We start from the raw sequence: 21351 nt of genomic DNA, 5'->3' as shown, positions 1-21351 counted from the left end.
AATATCTTTGAAATCTTCTGCTGAGGTGAACTTCAGGAACAACGTTAAAAAAAAAACCTGTTGAATTTAATGAGTGAACCCTACACCTGAAAAACATCCAGAAAAAAAAAAAATTGCAATATATACCATCTTTTCACTTGCTAGAAAAACAGAACCCTGAGAAAAGAAATTCTGATTTTTTTAATGTATTTCTTCCCAGCCTGTCTTCTATCTGTGCTATGTGGTGAACATGGATATTCTTGCAAGTTAGTTGATTACGTTGTTGCAGAGCGAGTTGATAGCGTACCAACAACAAGCAAAAAAGCTGGTTCTGCTTGGTTACAAATGCAAACAAAAGCCAAAACATGCCATTGAAAATACCTCCTTCGTATTTAAAAAAAAAAACAAACCCCACACTATTAAAATTTAAGTGTTCTGTGGATCACAGCAGAGGTCAGCCAGTAATGTAAATAAAGGTTGGTCATGGATTACTTGTAAGCCAAAGAAGTATATGCCCTCTGTACCTTTGGAAGATGTGACCTTACTTTGACTAATGAAGTGCTCAAGCCAAAGAAGCATTGGTCACCCCAAAACAGATTTAAGATTTTTTTGGCAGTGGTGATGTGGACACTGGATTCCTAACTATCACCCAAAAAAAAAAAAAAAAAGAAGCTAAAACTGTAAGTCTATTTAATAATTAACTTTAAGCTGATTTCTAGGCTACTCTCATTCTTCCTAGCCCTGCCTCTTCCAACCACAGAGCCTGCGGAGGCACAGCGGAGGTGGTGGCCCCTCTCCCTGGTGCTGCAAGCAAGGGTCTCGGAGGTGGAGTGTGACAAGGCGAGTTTGAGCCCTGTGGCAGCTGTGTGGAGCTCCAGGTCCAGGCCCCCTCCCCCTTGCATGCCCTTTGACTGTTTGTGTGCGCACATGTGGGTATGGGGACAAAAATGAGAAAAAAAAAACAAAAAAAAACCACACAAAACCCAGGTATGGACAAGATTTTTGTGCGTGTCTCTTTGGGCACTACTTTATGCTAGTAATTTGTTTAAAAAAACTGTGCAGGCAGTTGGCAGAAATGGTTCCAGACCATAACTCTTGGGTTTTTTAACGTTAAATATTTAAAAGAAAAGTGAAGTACCCGTTTTAAACTGGAGTGCAGTGGATATGGTTGCAGGAGCAGGTGAGTGCCAGAAGAGGCTTGATTAAACGAATCCCTTTTTATTGTCGGCAGAAGCTGATTGTGTCGTGCAGGAGCTCAGAGTTAACCTCCATATCTATCAGCATGTGGCTCTGGAGGCTCCCTGGGCATGGACAGGCGCAGGCTGAGCGCGGGGTGAGGCAGTGTCTGTGCCGCACAGCTGGCACCGGAGCTCTGTTCACCCGTGCTTGACATTGACCCGACTGCCAAACAGATCTTGTGTTGCGAATAACTTGAGCGGTGTATTGAAATCAGCTGTCTACCTGTGCAGTAACAACAATTTTTTTTAATACCTATGAATAACTAATGGCACACCTTAAGGGACTGACCAGGCATAAACAAGATTCTCTGCCTCGCATTGTGCAGTGAAGTGATGGAGACCGACACTGTCACTGGATGATGTTAAACTACCCTCAAGTAAGAAGAGGAGTCTTAACATTCATTTAGTATTTCACTGGAGCTACTTCTCAGATAAATTATCCCCAATGCTCCTATGTCACAGTTGCATCATTCCTTTTTTTTTTTTCCATTTTAAATACCTTTTACATTTGTTTTCAGAAGCACTTCTAGTGAGTGATGCAACACCCCAAGTAGTACAACCAACTGCCTTTGAGAAAGGAATGTCATTTGTGGACAGGTCTGTTTTACTTCTGATTTAGTTGGAAAAAGGTCCATACTACATGTGGTTTGGGGAAGAAAAAAAAGGAAAATATCTTCCCAGCCATGTAGAATTTGGCAAGACTTCCTGAAAAATGTAAATTTCTTAAGAACTCGTGGCTCTGGGTCATGAGACAGACTGAGCTGTAGACTAGGAATGAGGTTTCACTGGCAGAAGAAAGAATAATACTGTTGAAGTCCAACACGCGATCTACTTTTGCGGGAGAGGCCACAGCCCAGGCCAGACCATTGGCATTCACAAGATAATGCCCCACTGTACTGTGGGGAGTTGTTGTCTGCTTGGGATTTCAGGAGTTTTAGTAAAGGCTGCAGAAATATTTTTAGCAATGGTTATTTCAAACAATTTTATCAGGATCGGGTGCAAGCCAGTGTAACAATAGCTTCTCTCATCAGTGGAAACATTTACCTGCTAAATAACTAGTGGCACACACCTTGCACCTTAAATTTCAAGACAAAGGAACCTGGCAGGGACTCAGCTTTTCAAATACATAAAGATTGGTGTAAACTGCACCAGGTGAGCTTTGCTCTCTCCAGCGCACATTTTACTATGTGAGAAGGCACTGTACTTAAGTTCAGTATCAAAAAGCACCTCAATGAAAAGCATGGTACCAGACCAGGTGGTGGTGGTGACAGATTCACAGGTGAGGGGAGCCCTTGGAAGCAAAGCCTACTTAAAAGAGGCTTTTCTTTTGTACAGAAAAATAAAATATGTGCTGGCTTGTATTACTTAAATCCAAATCTTCAAACTGACCAAGGTCGGTAAGGCAATCCGATCAATCAGAATTTGTCAGCATTCCTGCTATATGTACGCGATTCCTCACCTTCCCAGTCAGCTTAACATCCTCCACTGTGTCCTGATCATAGAATGAAACTAAAATATCCCCATGTATTTACAGTCTCCTTTCCTGGGATCCTTTCTCAGACCCTCATTGCCCAGCAAGGAAGAAAGACCATTTCAGTAGTTCAGGGCTGGAATTCAGTGGGCCAGTCACATGAAATGGTAGAAACATGTAAGTGGATCTGCTTTTCCAGTCAATGGAAAGCAGATTAAGATCCAGGCCCTGGTATATTTCCCCACTGGAGTTAAAGGAGGCAGATAAGGTTTTTTCCTTCTTCTATTTCTTCTTGCACTTTGTCACTTGATGTGGCTATTTCAGCTTGCGCCGAGAAGACCGCACAGATGAATGTCAGAACAGTGCCACCAATAGCTGTGTAGAAAGCCCAGCCCAAGGAGCAGTCTCCTGGTTTGTAAGCAGAAGCATAAGGTCCACAGTAGCTTATTGCTTTCTGGCATCCCCAACCTGCAGGGTAAAGTATCAAGCCTAAGATAAGGAAAAGGCCTAGAAAGAAAAGAAAAGAAAAGAAAAAAAAGTTTAACAAATTACCAGTTTAACATGAAATGCAACACATGTAGTAATGGTCACTGCTTACTCCTAAGTACCAGGATTAGGAGAAGATGACTCTTCCTCATGCATCCAGCTTTCCTTTACCGGTGGTTCCCTAGTACATACCATGCAGTGTTGTACCTAAACCTGGACCTATCCTGTAATTTTTTTCTTGCGAAAGTCTTATTTCATATGATAATGGACTAGTTCCTAATTTTAATCTCTGTATTCCTTGTTTTCCTATGTTTTCACACATTATTACTAGGTATACAGAGCTTGCAGAACATTCAAGCATCTCTACCCACTGCGTATACCCACACTTTTCAAATACTTGGGAGTGTTTGCATCCACTTTTGAGTTTCTTTTTAGCTAGCCCTCATTCAGCTTTATGTAGTCACTTATCATAAACACTTTGGGATTTTTTTCCTCAGGATTTTTTCCTACAGTGTTTTTATTGCCTGAGTTAAAAAAATAAATAAATCTCCCACTGCATCCACTTATTTGGCCAGGCTAGGACATAGTAGGAAAATAATACTTCCAATTCAGAATTATTGCTTTCGTAACGAGGGCGTTCCAGAGTTGGCCCCAAATGACCAGATCTAAGCACTCAAAGCCAGTGCACAGGTAACACTGGGATCCTCTGAACAGGCGATCAACGGCCATGAAAGGAAAGCCCATTTCTAGTGATGCAGGAGCAAAAGCCTCTACTCCCCACCTTGCTAAACTGCGCCAACAGCCGCCTGTTCTTAAGGCTGGAGTAAAAAGCTCAGACTAGGTATTTTGCTCTTGAGACCATCTCTCGTACTCATAGTTTTCTCTCCTACAAGGACGAGTCTTCATCTAATCCCTCATTAAGGAAATTAAAAATCACATTAGGTTCCCTGCACACATGATGCAGTTTTGCAGAAAGATCAGAGATTTAATCAAAATGCGTAATATGCTTGTGGCTGCAGCAGTCTCTTACAAGCCCTGCTAAAAAAAACCCCACAGTGAGCTAAAAACAGATCTCCCTCCTACAAGGTATATAGGAAGGTGCTAAACATCAGGACAGCTCATACGTATCAGAATGTGCATTCTGTTTTCTTCAGAATTTTACTCAGAAGAACAAGAAGAATTATGAAACGCAGTTTTTCCTTGAATACAATCAGTTTATCCAGAAAATGAACACAGCCTTGCAGATCCCATAAATATTACAGATTTATTTGTCCTGCGCTGTAATGCCCTTTATTCAACCTGGCACCTTGACAAAAATACCTGGTAGAGGTGCTGTCACCTTCCAGAAGTGGGCTGAAAGCTGTGCTTTTTATATACGGTGCTGCTTCATACATTAGGTTTTATCCCAAAATTTCTACCAATTAATAAAATAGTAAACTCTTCTTTTTTCTGTATACTAAGAGATCACCAAGAACAGCTTGGTAGTCTTGGTAAAGACTTGTTTGCATCTTCTTCATTTCCATCAGACTAGCCTGTTCTGCAGCATGTTCAGTTTCCTTAGTTGTTTACAGAAATTCAGCCAGATGCAAGAAAACTTCCTCACCAAGAAAGAAGAGCTGGATCCTAGCTAGTAAGCAGTTAATTTACACAAAATGCAAAAACTGTTATCCAACTGTCTAAAATTATAATTGTCTATGAATGCCAGACATTTCACAAAAGAAAGTCCTTCCTTCAGCGTTTTTCTAACGATGACACACCACCATGGGCATGAATGAACTAAATGTCATTATTCTTTGGGGCGGCAAAATCCATTAGCGAGTGATATCCATTCTGTGTGAAGGGATTTCATTGCTGCTTACATTTAAGAACCAATGACAAATTTTATGCAGTGTTTCCTGGCTGATGGGCCAAACTACATTAAGTATTGCTTTATCTTGGACAGACCTGGATAAGCTGTGCTTTCATCCTGCTGAGCCCTGCAGCCGTTTCAGACTAAACACCAGCAGTTCCTTCTCCCCTATTCATCACTAGTTTCCTGTCCCTGCGTAACTGGCATGGCCACACCGTGTGTTTTTCTGACTGTACATTGGTACAGGCCAGTTGTCATTTTCAACCACAAGCCCTTTGGTAGTTAAAACTCACCATCACTGTGAAGCCACTGTAGCTGCTGCCACAGTTGTTTTAAGTTTACCACTCCATCACTCACAAACCTAGAGAGCCTATATTTAACAGCAAACCTGGCTTACAGCTGAGTCAGAAGCAGGACTAGAGCTATATCTGTCTCTTTTTACTAAACAACTAAACAACTCCTGAAAGCTACTGTTTCACAGTATGTATAGCCCGAGCTGAAAAGCCACCACCCAAAACTCAGCCCCCCGAAAGGCTGCAGCACTGCTGTCATGCATAGTCATCAGGACTTCACAGAATTAAAACTTTTTTTTGTTTTAAGAATACAGAAAATTCTTGGAGAAATACTGACTACACATAATTTGCAAAACTACAGCTGTTTTGTCACAGATGAAGACACAACTTGGAGAGGTCTTAACTATGCACTATGACCTTCCATGATTTTTCCTTTCAGATAGCCAGCTTTGTGAAACCTATATTGGTCTAGCATAACACAAGAAAAAAACTTGTTTTCACTACTAGACCTGCCTTTTACTACTCCATTTCAGTGTAGACAGACAGCTCAGAACATGCACTTCTTCTCACTATCACTAATATTTATCATCATTTCTCATTTCATTAATACCTGGCTCCTACTTGCTAGGAAAAATGAATTAAGATGACTGAATTGAGCCAATCCAACACATTCGCAACTGAAATGGCACTCCTTGGATATCATGCAGGCTGAGTGTGTGTGGAGGGGCACAGGCTCCATCACATACTCAGCTCGGAGATCCAACACCAGGAGAAACTGCTGAGGCGTGTGGGGTTCAGAGACCTCTTCAGGACTCTCCCTACCTGCCCCAAAAGAGGCGCTCAAGTAAAAAGATCCAGAGGAGCTTTGGTTCCTGCAACTATACAAGAGATTCACAGGCTACAGAGCTCATCTCAGTGACTCCTGCAGGTTAAACAAAATAGAAAATGCTTTACCACCTACAAAAGAGCAAACTATGGACGAAAGTAGAACCAAGCAATCCAAAGCAAATTAAGTCCAGTAGCGTGTAGCCAGAGGAGCATCTTCCAGACCCCTGAATAAGAGCCAGCTCTCTCTTCCTAGGAAAATGGATGCAGAGGGAAGGAAAAAAGCTCACATGCAAAGGACAAAGTTAATGCATAGCAGGGGTGGCGAGGGCAGAAGAGGTTGTGATGCTGCTTGGAAAGTCACGGTCTGCTTTCAAACAGGTGAAACAGTTAAAACGCAATAAAAAATAGCTCAGCAGTCACTGTCCTCTTCCATCTTTGACCTAAGGAGCACCGCACAACCATTTTGTGCTACATGAGAAAGCCAGAGGGCTGTTTCAACAACTAACAGCATAGCCTTGATCAACATGCAAACACTTGGAAGCAACTGCAGTTGAGCAAAAACGACTTACAGGCCAGTCTGCATCCACAAGGGGAAAAAACCATGGTAAATTCTCAGCACAGCTTTCCCATTAGCAGTGTCCACAGGGCAGAGCCTAGCCAGGTCCCTTTACATCTCTGCTTCTGATAGAAGTTTCAGCTTAACTGCCTGTATCCCTGCCTTTCTGTAGCTGCTGCTTGGTCCCTGGGGCTCACCTGCCTGCAGCTCTCATTTTGGTTATATATTTGCATTACTACAGAGCCTGGCAGCTCTGCTCAGAGTTTCTGTCTCCGATAGCTCACAGTCTTTTTTCAGACAAGACGCACAGCGATCAAGCGTAAGGCACAAGTGAGATAACCTCCAGAGGCATACCAGCAACAGCTTCATTGAATCCACAGCCTGCCGGTCACCACATTTTTCTTTCACAGCCTCTGCAACAAGACAGTCTTAAGCAAAATGTCAAAGTTGGAGAAACAAGGTTTCAGTTGTTTGCATGAATGAAACACGGCAAAGAGCATGGCCTGGAGCTTTGAGGAGCTGGAAAGGGGAATCAAGCACCTCATCCCTGGTGTTCACTTACATCACAGAAGAACACAAGACCAGCTCCAAGTACACTATACAAATTTATGTGCAAAAGTTGCTCTCTGGATAGTTTAACTGTTACAATTCTCAGATTTCTGCAGTTTGATTCAGTTATTCTACTGCTTGAACCATTCAAGTACTACTTCTGTATTGTCAGCTTTCTATGGCATTTAATGCTGTAAATTAGGATTACAGCACTTGAATTTTTGTTAGCCATAGAAGTAAAAGCTCGGTTTTGTGCTGTGTAATTTTATGTCAGCGTATTCTCATAAAACAACAATTATCTCCTGTTGACAGTTTGCCTTGAGAAATATCTGGGAGGACGACAGTAAATATTAATGATAGAGATTTCTTTTTCTTAATTAATCAGTTTTTGCTCTTGCCTCAGCATCTTAGAAGAGAAGCCAATCTTTAAGAGAAAGAACAGATAACAAAAATAGAGTAACTCAGACTGAAGGAAGGTTTTCTGCCATGAATCCTTTGAGTTCTTCATGCTGACATACAGTAAATTAGAGTTTTAATTCACAGTCAAACTACCTCTAGAATTATTGCCATTTACTCCCCCTGCTGGGGGAGCAATCTCATTTTGAAAACATTAAAAGCTCTTTTCCACTGTGCTCCTCTACAGGCTCACAGACCTCAGGCTTCCTCTGTTCTAGATTTCACCCCCTCTTCTGAGCACAGCTGCAGCACAAGACTGCACAAGAAGTCTTGTTCCTACTTCTCAATTAGCTCTGTCCCACTTCTTTAAACCAGTATGCTAATTTTTTTCATAATTACATTTTCCTGTTTGTTAGTTGTTGCCAGCTCTCAGTTACCTTTCCTTTCTGCGATTCTTTAAAACAGAGGTCTGAAAGAATGCTACACAATGCTGCCAGATGTCTAGGAATGACAACAGAAAACTATGTAAATTACTTCTTTTACCCAGAGACACCATCTAAAACTCTTTGGTATATATCTGTCAGCAAGGAACACTTTCCTCGCTTTCACTGAAGGCAATTTGCCCACATAACATTTTATTATCAGTCCCTAATTACCAGCTTTCAAAAAGAAGCTTTAAGAAATACAGATTTTCTTGGGGTTATTATGCTAAAATGTATTTCCTGATTACAACACACTAAACCTATTAAACATAAGCCTTTCTATAATCAAGTGATGCAAAAGCAACTCCATTCTCCTAAAACACCAAAGCAAAACACGCCTGTGAAATATCAATATAAATACAACAGGCTGCACCGCTGTGCAACAGCCATTTCTGAAGACAGGTCAGCAATGCTTTTTCTATAGGAGCAGCCTTTTTGTATTTGTGCACCAAGAGCTTTTCCCCTTTTAAGGGCCTGGAACTGCAGAGAGCAATTGCTCCTCCTGTTTTTTCAGACACTGCAGTAGTGCTGCCAGGCTAACACAATGGAAAACCAACAGACCGGTCTGTCATTATGGGGCATTCATATGTCACGTTATGTGCTGGGGTCAGATGTGAGTAAAAGCTTTTTCATTCCGTCCTTGGAAGCAACTCTCCAGACAGGGGTTAGGCAGATGCTTGTTTAGCTAAGTGAAGGCATGCTATTTAGTTTTGACAGTCTCCTGTGCAGCTGCTGTTGTGCCATATTAAACAAGAGCATATACTAACAAAGCCAATTTCCATTGCAAAGCCTGAAACTATCTTCTCATTTCCTAGCAAAATAGCAAAAGAGCTTTTAAATGCTGAAGAAACAGGAAATTAAGCAGCTGTGATCAATGAGGTGGCACTGCAGCAGGCTCCCAGGGAGCACCGCAACCGAGCAACAACATTTTGAGAGAGCAAGAGAAAAAGGGTAAAGGCAGGGAGAGATTAGCCTTGCATACCACCATGCAGGCAGCCCAGGTGGGTGTCTTCCTCAGCAGCAGTCATCCTGAGCGTTCTCATCTGTGCAACCACAGGTAATTAACACCTGGCACTGCACCAGCCAGGCCAAATAACTCTGCCTCTATTTCCAAATGTGTCAATACGCTGCCTGAATACTTCCAAGAATCTCACATGTAAAATATTTGTACAAATGTACAATGCTAGTTTAACCCAAGGAGGCTTTCACATACGCTTAACCTTCCCTGACAAATCCCTACCAGTGAATCATTATTCAGTGATCCCGATTTAATCACATGAGGGGTAATGAGGCAGGCTCAGGCCAGCTGGCATGAGGGTCTCAGCACCCCACGCTGGCTTTAGGAAAAAGGCAAGGGTAGTGCCAAGATGCTGAAGGGAGTGACGGGTGTAGTACCCACAACACAGGCCCCACATCTGCCTCTGCAACTGCTCTCCATCCCCTGGAGCAACTGCCAGACCCACCAAAAGCAAGCAACTGACCAAAGGCAAGAAGGTCTTTGCCCAAAAAGACGGGAGATGCTGCAAGCCCTAGTGCCCTGGAGACAGCTTGTGGCCCATTTGGAAATGCTGCACAACAAACAAAAGAAAAATTTGTATCATTCAGAGGATCAATGCTTAACAAGGCCAACCTAGACATCACTACACTCGATGCAGGTCTGGACAAGCAGAGGGGCTTTGGGACAAGTTGGAAGCATGGCTGTTGAGGGTGGGGAGTGTTGCCAGTGGGCAAGGCACTGAGGCAAGGTCCATACCTCCATACCTGCAGCCACTGGAGAGAACTGCAGCTCTATACAGATATCAGTGTACCTGGGAAACCCTAAGCTGAGGCAGTAGAATGAATTGTTAAAAAACTATAACCAGGTGATGGCTCAAAACCTGCAGATTTTTTTTTTCTTTTTACAGCTGTCTCAGGGTCATATAAGGGTAAGCAGTTGCCAGACAAGAAAGTGGTTGCCTAACCACTGCATTCCCCAAGCTGAGGAACAGGCCAAGATCCATACTCTTTTCAAGAGTAAATAACTTTACCACTTGCTCATCCATCGTTTCCCATTTGTTATGCAAATCAAACACGCCCACTTGTAACCAAACCTGTGCTAACATACAGAAGCTTCTGATGGCATTACTGGTGTGGAGGTGTGGAAACAGGGACAGAAATACAGTGTAGGAGGCTACTAGTGGAAGACTCAACTACTAAGTATATTTTGCTACCCACAGAAAGAAAACAAAACCAAATCAGTTTATCCTCTTAATGTGGGTTTCTCTGGCAGAATGACATCACATGGGGGATTCAGCATTTGTTGCTTTGAAATTGATGTGATCTAACAGGTTGAACTTTTCACTAACAAAGTATGAGCCTGCAGACTCCTGTTTTTAGGAGAGGGGAAGGCAAATTTTTCATTAGCTTTTAATAATTTTTTATATATGCGGGTGAGAGTTCTCATTAGTTGGGAGGGAAGGAAATGTGGAGACTCAAAGTAAGAACAGTCCCAAGCCCTAAAATGACACCACTGCCTCTTTGCTGGCCAGCAGCCACGTGCAGTCATGTCACCCCACTATGGGGCCTCACGTGCGGTGGATGCTAACCCTGCAATTAAGTCAAGATAAAGCACCTTATAGGGGAAAAGCCAAATGTTTAGAAGTTTTCATCAGTGCAGAGGTAACTAAAGACCTCTTTACTTATAAGGGCACTGCTCAGACACAGCCACAAGGGCTGGTCACCTCTCACATTTTACCTTAAAAGCCAATAAAGCACTGACTGCAGAGGAAACAAGGCTCAGTGAGAAGAAAAAGGCAAAAGTGAAATTTCAGGTGGCTTCATGGGTCATCTCTGTTACGGAAGAAAGCTAAACTCAAAACCATCAATTCCCTTTGCCACCACACCAGACACACTGAAGGCAGGAGCTAAAGATAAATTAGCCCCCCATCTTGAATTGGACGCTTCATGGTTTTTTTCTTGTGTTTGCATGACAATACCACATTTGATGAGTATAAATATTCTCTTAGTGTTTGCATCCCATATACAAGCAGCAGCATCAGTCTTGGCTCTAAGGCTTGAAAGCAAAGATTTGACAGAGAAGGAGCCCAGCTATCCACCCTCCATCCCCATGGCGTGTCGGTGGGCAGCCACACCTCTCCTACCCCCCATCACCAGGGCAGGGGTGTAAGAAATTCTTTGGCACCTCACCTATGTCTGCAGAGGTAAGGGACCTCGGTGTGCACATGTACCACAGTAAAATATTTTTCAATGGGTAGCATGAGAGTCTCATGCTGAGCACTGTTTGATGCAAGAGATTTATGCTTACTGAGAAAATCAGCTGCCAAACTTGATCACTGAAAACCTGATTTTTTTGTTTATTTTTCTATTCTGTTTATAATCTGCTGGGTGTCTACTGGTGCCCACCGAGGCAGGGAGATGAGCCGACCACCAAATCTAACAAAGCACTGAAATCTTCACTTTATTTCTTTGAAGTTACTAACACCCTCCCTCAGGCTCAATAGCAATTTACCACTTGAACTCAATTTTCCTTTCCTGGCATATTCCAACACAGCAGTCCCCTCTGCTTGAACTTTCAGCAGCCAAGTGTGTATTAGATGTGGTGCTGGCATTTGGCCATATAGGTTACAGGAAGCACTATACCGCAGACAGCAAAAGCAGTTCAGACTGTCAGGATTTCCATTAGAAATCCCCCCTCCCCCTTTTTTCTTTCTTCCCACCCCAAGAATTCAGAATTCTGGCATCAGAAAAGAAGAACTCTGAGCTGAATCCAAGAGGAAATATGCTTTTTGAAAAATGCATGCTCTGCATTTTAGAAAGACAAACAAGACACTTCCTTGCCTTTGAGGGCAAAACCACTCTTGCTCTGCTCTCCTACTGCCTGGGGTCCTCAGCTGAGCAACAGCTTCTGTCACCTGCAGGCAGCAACGTGAGCTCACAAGGTACTTTCTTCCTTGCTTGCCGGCTTGGCCCTTTCTCAGCTAAAATAATGCTCTTTTACAGCATGCTGCTGCCTACAACCAAATATCCTCAGCTACTCTGCAACCATCATAACCTTTTGCGTCACGCTCCAAGCATCAAAGAGCTCTAGCAGCCACCACAGCAGCTTGCTTCTCCTTCTGCATTTTCTCCCCTGTTCGAGGAAAGTCCTGGCCATTCCCCACCTCCTCCTCAGCTTCCTCCTCTGCAGCTCCCAGCAGCCTCCTTACCTTCCAGCAGACAGAAGCACACAGCCCCATGGCCCCACACACCACGAGCCCATCCTGTGCAGCCAGATCCTACTTCATACATCCCCACAAGCAGCTCCAGATCCTCTTCCCCTTCAGATGGTTCCCATCACGCTCTGCTCAGGCCATCTTCCTAATCACCCAGCCTCCCAAATGGAAATTATGACCAGTAAGTACAACACACTGAACTATTTCTTAGTCCGAGAGATGAAAAACAGTCTCCTCCAGCAGCAAAGATAGACTGTTACAGACATAGCTGGCTTCAAACTGGGATTAACCTCTTCATTTTTGAAAACTTTCGAGAAGTTTCCTTTGAGGGTAAAGCTGCACTCCTGGAACAGAACTGTTGCCCAGGAACTGAAGTACTTTCTTATGCAGGACACCCCACGCCCCGACCCCAGATCAGGGATCATCGGGGAATGGGAGAAGACATAAACAGCAATAAAAGGGAAAAAAAATAAGAAATCATGGAGAGGAGAGAAGAATGCATGCAGGAGAGCTTGTGAGACACCCAGAAAAAAGCAAGTATGATTGGAAGAGACTTCACTGCTTGGGACTGAGGAGGACAAGTGCTCAGGACAAAAAACAGCTTCCCAGAACAGGAGGAAATACGGCATGGGAATAAAGAAGAGTGAAATATTAAGGAAACCTCAGTGCTGGGTGATGAGAGAAGAATACTAATGTAGGACCCTGGAAAGGAAGAAGCCAAGTCATGCCCTGGCAATGCTGGAGGAGAAACTGCTGGGGTGAGGGGAAGAAGCCCAAACCTGCAGCACCTGGGCTCAGGCAGACAGACAAAGCTAAAGGGGAAACCTAACCCTGCTGGCCTGCCTGCAGCAGCCTTTGAAGACACAAACCTCTGCTCCATCTGACCGGACATGTCTCTGTTAAAGGTGTCACTGCCAGCACCCAGCCTGCTAATCCCCACAATGGCAAAACAGCTAGGCGCTCACCTCAACAAACCAGAGACTCCCCCCAGCGTGCAGCTGAGGCGCAGCTGGTCTCCCAACTGACGCAACCCAATTTTTACATGTTTGGATTTTTGGTTTTTTCCATGCTTCAGAAACCCCTTCAGTTAAGTCCCATTTGAGTTAGGAGTCTGTGAACAGAGAAAGCGATGAGAAGGGGGTGTCCCACGACAGGCCTCCCAGATGAGGCCATCAGCACTCTGAAAAGACTTTAGGGGAAAGGAGCCATTTTATCCCCTTTTGGTAAACCTGCCTGGCCACGCAGCCCTGCTCCAGCATGGCAAAGTGGGAGTAACAGAAACAGAACTGCCAAACCCAGCCACCTTCCTGGCAGGCCAGCAACCCTTCCCCTGTGCTCTCCCCAAAGCCTTCCTGGGCACATGACAGCTTAGCTCCCCACAAGGAAATACAGTGGCCTGCTCGGGTTTTGCGGTTGAGATAATTCATTATGCTGCAAATGTCGCTTCCGCCTCCTGGCACACGGTCAGGGTGCTGCTGGCAGGTTGTGGCTCACCTGCAAAAGTCAGGCAGCTGCTGGCTGTGGGGAAAGGGAGGTGTCAGCTTAGCCACAATGACGAGGGACAGTTCTGCCCAGCTGTGCCCCTTAGAGTTAAAAAAAAAAACCAACAAAAACCCCAAATAAACCAACCTACAAGATAAAAAAGCCAAGAAAAGTTGTTGATGATGAACATCATCAAGGAAACTGTTTCAGAGAAACTTGTTTTAGGCTCTGCCATAAGCTCCCTTTCACTCTCTTTTGAGGTGAGGTAATGTTTCAATTATATTACTTAGGACCTAAGTGAAGTACACAAGTCCAAATAAGGCTTGTAAACACATAAACAACTATCCTATATGCATACCAAAATACGTCAATAGAGGATCACCATTTATTTCCTTTCTACAACTAGATGCTTACTATGAAAATTTACATTGAATTGGTTCTTACCAGCTACCATATAATAACATGCTGCTTCTTATAACCTATGCATTTCAAGTGATTCACAGACTGTAAAAATAGAATACTTTCCTCCAAAAGACATTAAAATGAAAGTTTGCCTGGGTAGTAATTATCTTTTTAATTACATAGGTCCATTCTTTGCAGAGAAAAGATGCATTTCCAGATAAAACATCTCCAAACCAGGGCCCACTGATTGCTGTTTCTGCAGCTCCATAATTAAAGGCACTGCAGTCTGAACAGAAGTGGCAGAGGGTCTCACCCATAACAAAGGAACTACAGGAGTTTAAACAAGAGCCATATTTTCTTCCTTTATGACTTTGCGTTTCTAATTTTCTGCATCAAAAAAATCCTTTTTGCACCAGATATGTGTATGGCTCCTTCCTGTTGATCTAAATGAGAGTTTGCACACTTCTCCAAGAGCCATAACAGAAGAGATGTTGCTTTCTGCTCTGTAATTTCACCATAGGCATCATCCAGGTCACAGCCAATGTTGCTAGACTGAAAAGATCTTTCTGATGTCTGTTACTGTTTTTCATGGTGAATTCCAGGAATAAATTAAGTTGTTGTACGTTTTTAATTACATTAAATCTCCACTACAAAGACACAAAGATTTTAAATAAGGTTTAGATCCTGCAAGATCCTAGGTTCCTGAAGATGACTCTACCATGGGTGAATCTCATATTTGAAAATGAGATGCTTGAGATAGTTGCAAATATTGGACTGATACAGGCTGATAAACAAAACATTTTTGTGAATTCTTCTCCTTCACTTATTAAAAACATAATTGATCACATTTGAAAGAATGATCTTATGTTTAAAATCATTAAAGCAGTGTTGTATCTTGTTCTCTGGTCAGGGCATTAGTCTAGCTATTATAATCCCTGTAAGGATTAACCATGCTGACAACTGTCCTTCTTGGATGACTTGCTTAAGCATTTTTCGAAACTCAGGAACTGAGATAGTTGAAATTAACAGCTGTGATAAGTCATAAGGAAAATTATTTCAACTAAGTAAGTAGATGCTGTAATGCTACTGGCACAAGAATAGCAGTGGACCCAATAAAACTGATCTTGGGAAAACAGGTTGCTAGCCACAAGACACCTGGCTGCAAACACTGGCAGCCATAGCAACGGTTTCAGTAACATGACCTTTCTATTGCCCGGTTTCATGCTGTGTCATTTATCTGAATCATAAGAAAGAAAGTGCTTCTATCCTCAGTACAGTCCAAAATGGACTGATCTACTCTTTGCCACCTGTGTTGTTCAATTCTCGAGGCCACAAGTCCCATTGCAGGTACATGTGGTTTGACAATAAAACATAAAACTGTCTTTGCATGTATTTTCTCATAAACACCGGGTCTCCTGAACAGTATTCTAAGGTACAAGAACCTCCTTCCTGCTAATCTTGATGTTCAGCTAGGCAATCCAAGGTGGTATCAGACATGCCAAACATCTACTTATGCTGCCAACCGATCTTTCCCATACAAATACACATTCAACACAGAAAAGAAGTAAATGTCATCTCCTGAAAAACAGGTTTCAGGGATTATTTCTGAAGTACAAGGTAAGAAAGGAAGGTGCTTAAATCTTCCCCTGGCTTAATCTGTGCTGCAGAGCTGCTTCCTCGTCACACTGGTTCTGGCAAATTCCGTAAACCAGGAGTGTAAACCACTACAGCAAACACTGTAATTTTTATCTAAAGAACATTTATCTGCTAACTGTCTATTCTCACATGAATGGAAGCATCATGAGCCCCAGAAGCACAAACCATACATTGTGGGTGGCATGAAATAAGAAGTATACTTTTATACTGAAGATGCATGAAGCAGAGGATGGTGAGAGCCACCACGCTAGTTCTTCAGGGGCCAGCGTCAGCCAGTCCCCGGCCTGTTTTGCTGGCTCTGAAGGGCTGCAGCACTATGCAAATTCAGTTTTTCCCTGCTTCCCCGTGTGTTTAGAATAAGATTAATTTAGGTTGCAACTAAGCAAACAAAACCAACCAGCTTCCTAAAACTTTAAACATCTCTCATTACTCCTGTCATTACCATCTAGGTACAGCCACCACAGACTCATTCAGCCACCTCGCTGCAGGTGAGGAGAGGAGACACTGGACTCACATTTCAAACAAACAAGTTAAAACTCCCTAATTTTTGTTGTAACAGAATCATTCTGTGAATTGAAAACATCTGCTTAAGAGTATCTTTTTTAGAGGAGGTGGCCCTGCTCATTCTCTGAGGGCTGCCAGAGGTAGAGCACTTTCCTCCTCCAGACGACCACATGCACACAGCAATGAAGATGAAAATCTGTGCACGGGACACGTTCTCCCCACAGCTTGCTGGCGAGTACAGAAAGCCAAATACTTCTCTAACTAGGGCTGTCCAGTGTTGGTTTACTAACAGTCATTGAATCTCCATAAAATCCATGGGTTTAAGCAGAAACACCAAATCTCTAGAACCAATTCATCTTCTCAGGCAAAGCACAGCTGACACTGGGGCAATGAAAAGATAAGCTCACTGGGCTGTGTAACAACAGCTGAACAATAAGCTGGCTAAAGGAAGGGTTTGTCGTAAGGTATCGCTCACAGCCTTGAAGGAGGCTGCTTAGCATGAAACACTGGGGAACCAGGTGTGCGGCTGCAGGCTGTTCTTGTTCCTGAGGTGGTATTTGCTCTCACCACAGTCATGAAGCCTCTAAGACACGGAGAGAACTGCCTTCAGCCCATGGAAAAATTACTAAAGTAGCAACAGGGAAATCGACTGCCTCAATATGAGTATTAACTTTGCTCTCCGCTGGTAACAAAGGAGAGAAGTTTTTGTTACTGAAAGAAATTCAGAGGGAAAAAGCTGAACAGCAAACAAAGGCAACACTGGTCAGTTCATTCTGGCACACATCAGGCTGCAATCCTGCTGCCAATGTCAATGTATTACACGCTGTGTAGCTATAAATTTCAATTGTGTTTGAATAAACACCAGCGTATAGAAACACTTTGGGTCTGCCTAATGCATTCTGTCCATAGACAGGACACAATCACTCTATTTCTTCAAATGAACGGCCCCAAACTTAAAATCTTAATTTCTCTCAAAGTACACATACCTGCAATCCCTTGTAGCAGCCCACAGACATTAAAAATGCTTTTCTTCATAATACTCTGCACACACATAGTAAAGACAGACACAAAAGCCACGGCACAGAGAATCATGATTCCCACAGCTAGGAAAATAGCGGTTGCCTGCCAGAACCCACTGGCAATCTCATTGAAGTTTTCGGCGTACGGACCACAAAGCGTGTCTCGCCTAGAAAGCTGCATGTGGGAAATTCTGGTGCAACGCCCATAGATGCCCAGCGTCGGATGGTAAGGCTCCTGTGATCCCCCTGTTTTGTTGTCCATATCCTCGGAGCTTGAAGGCTTCGCTTTGCCAATCAGCCAGTCTGCGCTCATGAAAGCAATGAGCTCTGCAAAAGCCACTACAATACTCAGGAGAGTCCATAGCATCGAACGACACGTTACAATGACATGACACATATTGATGTCTAGTGCTTGTGAACAGTGCAGCTGATGGTCTTAAAATCCAGGCACGAGAGGGAAAAGCTTGAATTAAGAAAGGAAAAAAGGACCCTAAGAAGATCACTGTGGCTACTCCGTCTGCTCTTCCAGCTCTCTCACAAAGGCCAGGATGAAATTTCTCAGCAGAAAAAACGAACGGTCCCAAGTTTTGCAAGCAGTGCAGTCATTTGTTCTCTCCGTGTAGTTCCTCCTTTTTTCTTTCTGGGATGCTGAGCTCTGAAGTACACTTTTCTTTCTTAATATTCATGCTGGCACATGACGCTGCAGGCTGGCGGGGGAGGCTGCAAGGACTGCCCACTGTCTGACATCACACACCTACAAGAAAAAAAAGAGACAACTCATCAGCAGTGAGAAAAAAGTCGTTGTTTCCACTCGCACAAAGAGCCAAGATCTCCCGCAGATCCACGTCAACATGCAAAAGCTCTAAAAAGGGCCCGTCAAACACAGCCTGCTGGAAACTGCCCAGTGTTTGTCCCAGGGGAGTGATTAATCTCCCGCTGCCTCACTGTACTTATGGTATCTGCTCTGCCCCATCCAATTGCGGGTGTTTGTCAAGCACTTTGCAAGCAAGGGTCTCCGTATGCCCAGAGGTCCCACCCACTCCTACTACCACGCCCCCATCATCTTGGTCCGGTTGAAATTACCAACATTGCTGGCAGTTACCCAGTAAAATGTTCGTACACGTTTAAGTGGTTTCACAGACACGCAGCTCCTGCCTTTGGTTTGGGGAGGCAGGACGGCACTCCTTCAGGAAGAAAGCTGGGCGCAGTTCCACGTGCTGGGGGCACCTGGGTGCAAGGGGCAATGAAAGAACCTTGTTCCAACCTCCTGGGCTTCCGCTGACTGCAGCTGAGCCAACCCCGGCCTTGACAGGAGGCAAACGGGATTGCAGCTGGGGACAGCCTGCCCTGTGATGAGGTGACACAGCCCATCCCCTTGAAACCTCAGTTTTGCAGGAGCAGTGCCTCTCTGGGTTATTCAGTTTTGCACTCGTGTTTCAAAAAAAAACAACCAAACACAAAAATCAATCTGCCTACAGTTATGTCTCACACCGCACCCCAACTGATGCCAATACCGGCAACCTCTGGTGACTTCAGCCACTGTAAACAGGAATCTGCGGAAAAACGCTCCAGCTGCTGCCAAGTGGCCAAGAGCCCTGGTGAGAAGGATGGCCAGTGAGCCTTGAGCTTCCTGATTCCTCCTAAATTCCCCCCTTTCACAATCCTGTGCATGCTGGGACTGCAGCAAAATGTTCCCCAGGGCTTTCTCCAAGCTTTTCAACAGTAGCTGATGACATTCCCAGAGTTACACTTATCTTAGTGCAAGAGGCAAAGCAGAGATGGCTGCACTTCCAACTCGTATCCAAATACTGGCCTCAAAATAACAAGCGGGTCATCACACATGCCTCTGCGCTTGAACTGAAACTGTGTCCCCTGAAAGCAAGGGTGGGAGCAGGAAATGCCCTCACGTTACCCGCTCCGCAATGAGAATGTAGCACTCCCAAGTTTTCCTCACAAAAATCAAAATACTGAACTGGAGACAACAGAATCAAGAACTGGACCTCACTGGTGCACTCCTGCCAAACAGCAGATGCCAGAAAAAATAGACATCCCAGATTTCTTTTACCTTTCTCATGGGGTTACTGTTTAATTTCTTAGCAGTTCTGAGCCCAGTGGTTGAATCCTAGTCCCACTGAATGCAAAACAAAACACACACCCACAACTCCAACACATTCAAAATTTCATCCAGCAATTTCTACCCCCTCCTATACTAGTCGTAGTGAATCATCCACAAGATTTTATCCACATTTCTCTTCCTTGTCTAGATCTGCAGAGTCCTCTGGTACTAACAGATACACACAGACTTAAGCTGCTGTGCCAACAACTGAATTTTATCTCCCTTTATTTGACATTACATAGCATTGCCTTAAAAAAGGCAAAACACATTTAGTTGTGCTTTTAGCCATACTGAGGTAACAGTTCAGCTCATTTTCCATTTTTTTCGGGGAAAGCATGAAGTTTTCAAGTAATCTGACATACTGATGACTCAAATACACCCTTTGTAATAACAGAGAGCTGAAGTGTCAGCCTGCCAAAATAAAGTTAATTCTCTCAGTATTTCCACTTTAAATAACAACTGGAATGTAGGAAATGTCCTCTACAAACCTACATTATTTCGATGTCATCTGCACGACTGAAGAGAATTTAATAGCAAATGTCTTTTATTTTTAGGAGAAGTTCCAAAAATGTCTAGAATCTGTATTTCTGTGCAAGCACCGCACCCATATTAACTCTATGTCTTTCTAATTCCAGGATTCGAATTGAAGTACAAGGAACATAAGAGCTGAACACCCATCATAGTTCTTACTGCTTCCTCTGTACACATTGAACATAAAATACTGTTTATTGAACACAGACGGGAACAAAGTTCATATTTACTCAAGTAGGTGGAAGTTCCACATGAACACTGGCAGCCGCAAAAACATGCCACTGATAACAAACGTGAGATGCTGCATTAGATTCAGAAGAAAAGGCAAAACCATGGAGTTCTTTCCCATTTGAAATGCAAGTGCAAGAATAAATTGCAGTCATATTTTGAAACACTGTATCTCCAGAAAAGTCACTGCATACGCAAAATAGCCTGTCTAAAGATGATATGGAGGTTGTGCCGAATTTGAGGACGTCACCGGAACATGTATTCCCCCATTTTGCAACACAAACTTCACACCATCCGAAAGAGCAAATGTCATCAATAATTAGAGTACAATCGAATACACTTCACTTTCCAAAAGAACCTTCACAATTTGGTTTTCCACAGGTACCAAGTACTTTATTTTGGTACAAAACGTATCTCCAGAGCAAAGTACCCTTAGTCATGGGAGAAGTTCTGCAAAATTTATTCTTGCAATAGTGACGTCCTTGAATGGTAGACACCACGCACCTAACTCCTTTTGGTGAGCAGAGGAACAGAAACATAAAAAGCAGGACGGTGCATAGACCGGGATGGGTAGGGCAGATAACGTACTGGAGATAAGTTACAGTTCAGTCACACCTGTAGAGTTAACCTTTTCCTTCCAATGTGCCCCACCCTGAGTTTCCAAATGAACATAATCCATTCTCTCATAGCTCCAACAGCACGATTGTGCCACGCATGAAAGCCTTTCCAGATACAGACTGTGCTAAGTAACTGCGCTTCGTGAAGCTTCCCTCCAGCTGTTTACCCCTTTTCTTCCATTTCCCTCAACAGAAACTCAAGCTAGTCCCTTGCGAGGCTGAAAACTGGCTGTTTACTCCTCCTCTTCCCCATCCTTCAACAAATTTTTTCCATGACAGAACTGTACGCCCTTCACAGCATGCCACTCAATAGCTACTTCTGACCAACTGTCAAAATATTTGCTTTGACAGCCCAAAAATCAAAATATACAGTACGTCTTTAACCCCTTTGGTATCAACTAATTCAAAATACTTCTTGCTGAGGAAGCAGACTACAAAAAGCAGGCTTGCTCCTTAGT

General features: G+C 43.5%; 1 protein-coding gene and 1 pseudogene across 1 annotated transcript; both read right to left on the bottom strand.

Annotated features, from left to right (window-relative positions):
* Positions 1-254: 254 nt before the first annotated feature.
* On the bottom strand, positions 255-2887 carry LOC104280316 (annotated as a pseudogene).
* Positions 2577-17798, bottom strand: LHFPL2 (lipoma HMGIC fusion partner-like 2). The gene is made up of 2 exons (XM_009877928.1): positions 17369-17798; positions 2577-3195 (listed from the first exon to the last, which is right to left on the bottom strand). The coding sequence occupies exons 1-2, from the start codon at positions 17796-17798 to the stop codon at positions 2939-2941; spliced, it is 687 nt and encodes a 228-aa protein (XP_009876230.1). The 3' UTR covers positions 2577-2938.
* Between the last annotated feature and the right edge of the window lie 3553 nt (positions 17799-21351).

The sequence above is a fragment of the Apaloderma vittatum genome, unplaced genomic scaffold, assembly GCF_000703405.1.
Source record: "Apaloderma vittatum isolate BGI_N311 unplaced genomic scaffold, ASM70340v1 scaffold1101, whole genome shotgun sequence".
NCBI classification, from domain to species: Eukaryota; Metazoa; Chordata; class Aves; order Trogoniformes; family Trogonidae; genus Apaloderma; species Apaloderma vittatum.
The sequence above is the reverse complement of the archived record's forward strand: the minus strand, read 5'-3'. Positions and strand labels throughout refer to the sequence as shown.

Coding starts and splice junctions, on each gene's coding strand:
- LHFPL2 (XM_009877928.1), bottom strand. CDS start 17,798: ATGTGTCATGTCATTGTAACGTGTCGTTCGATGCTATGGACTCTCCTG. Junction 3,196..17,368: donor GCTGCTACAAGGGATTGCAG/GTATGTGTACTT, acceptor TTTTCTTTCTAG/GCCTTTTCCTTATCTTAGGC.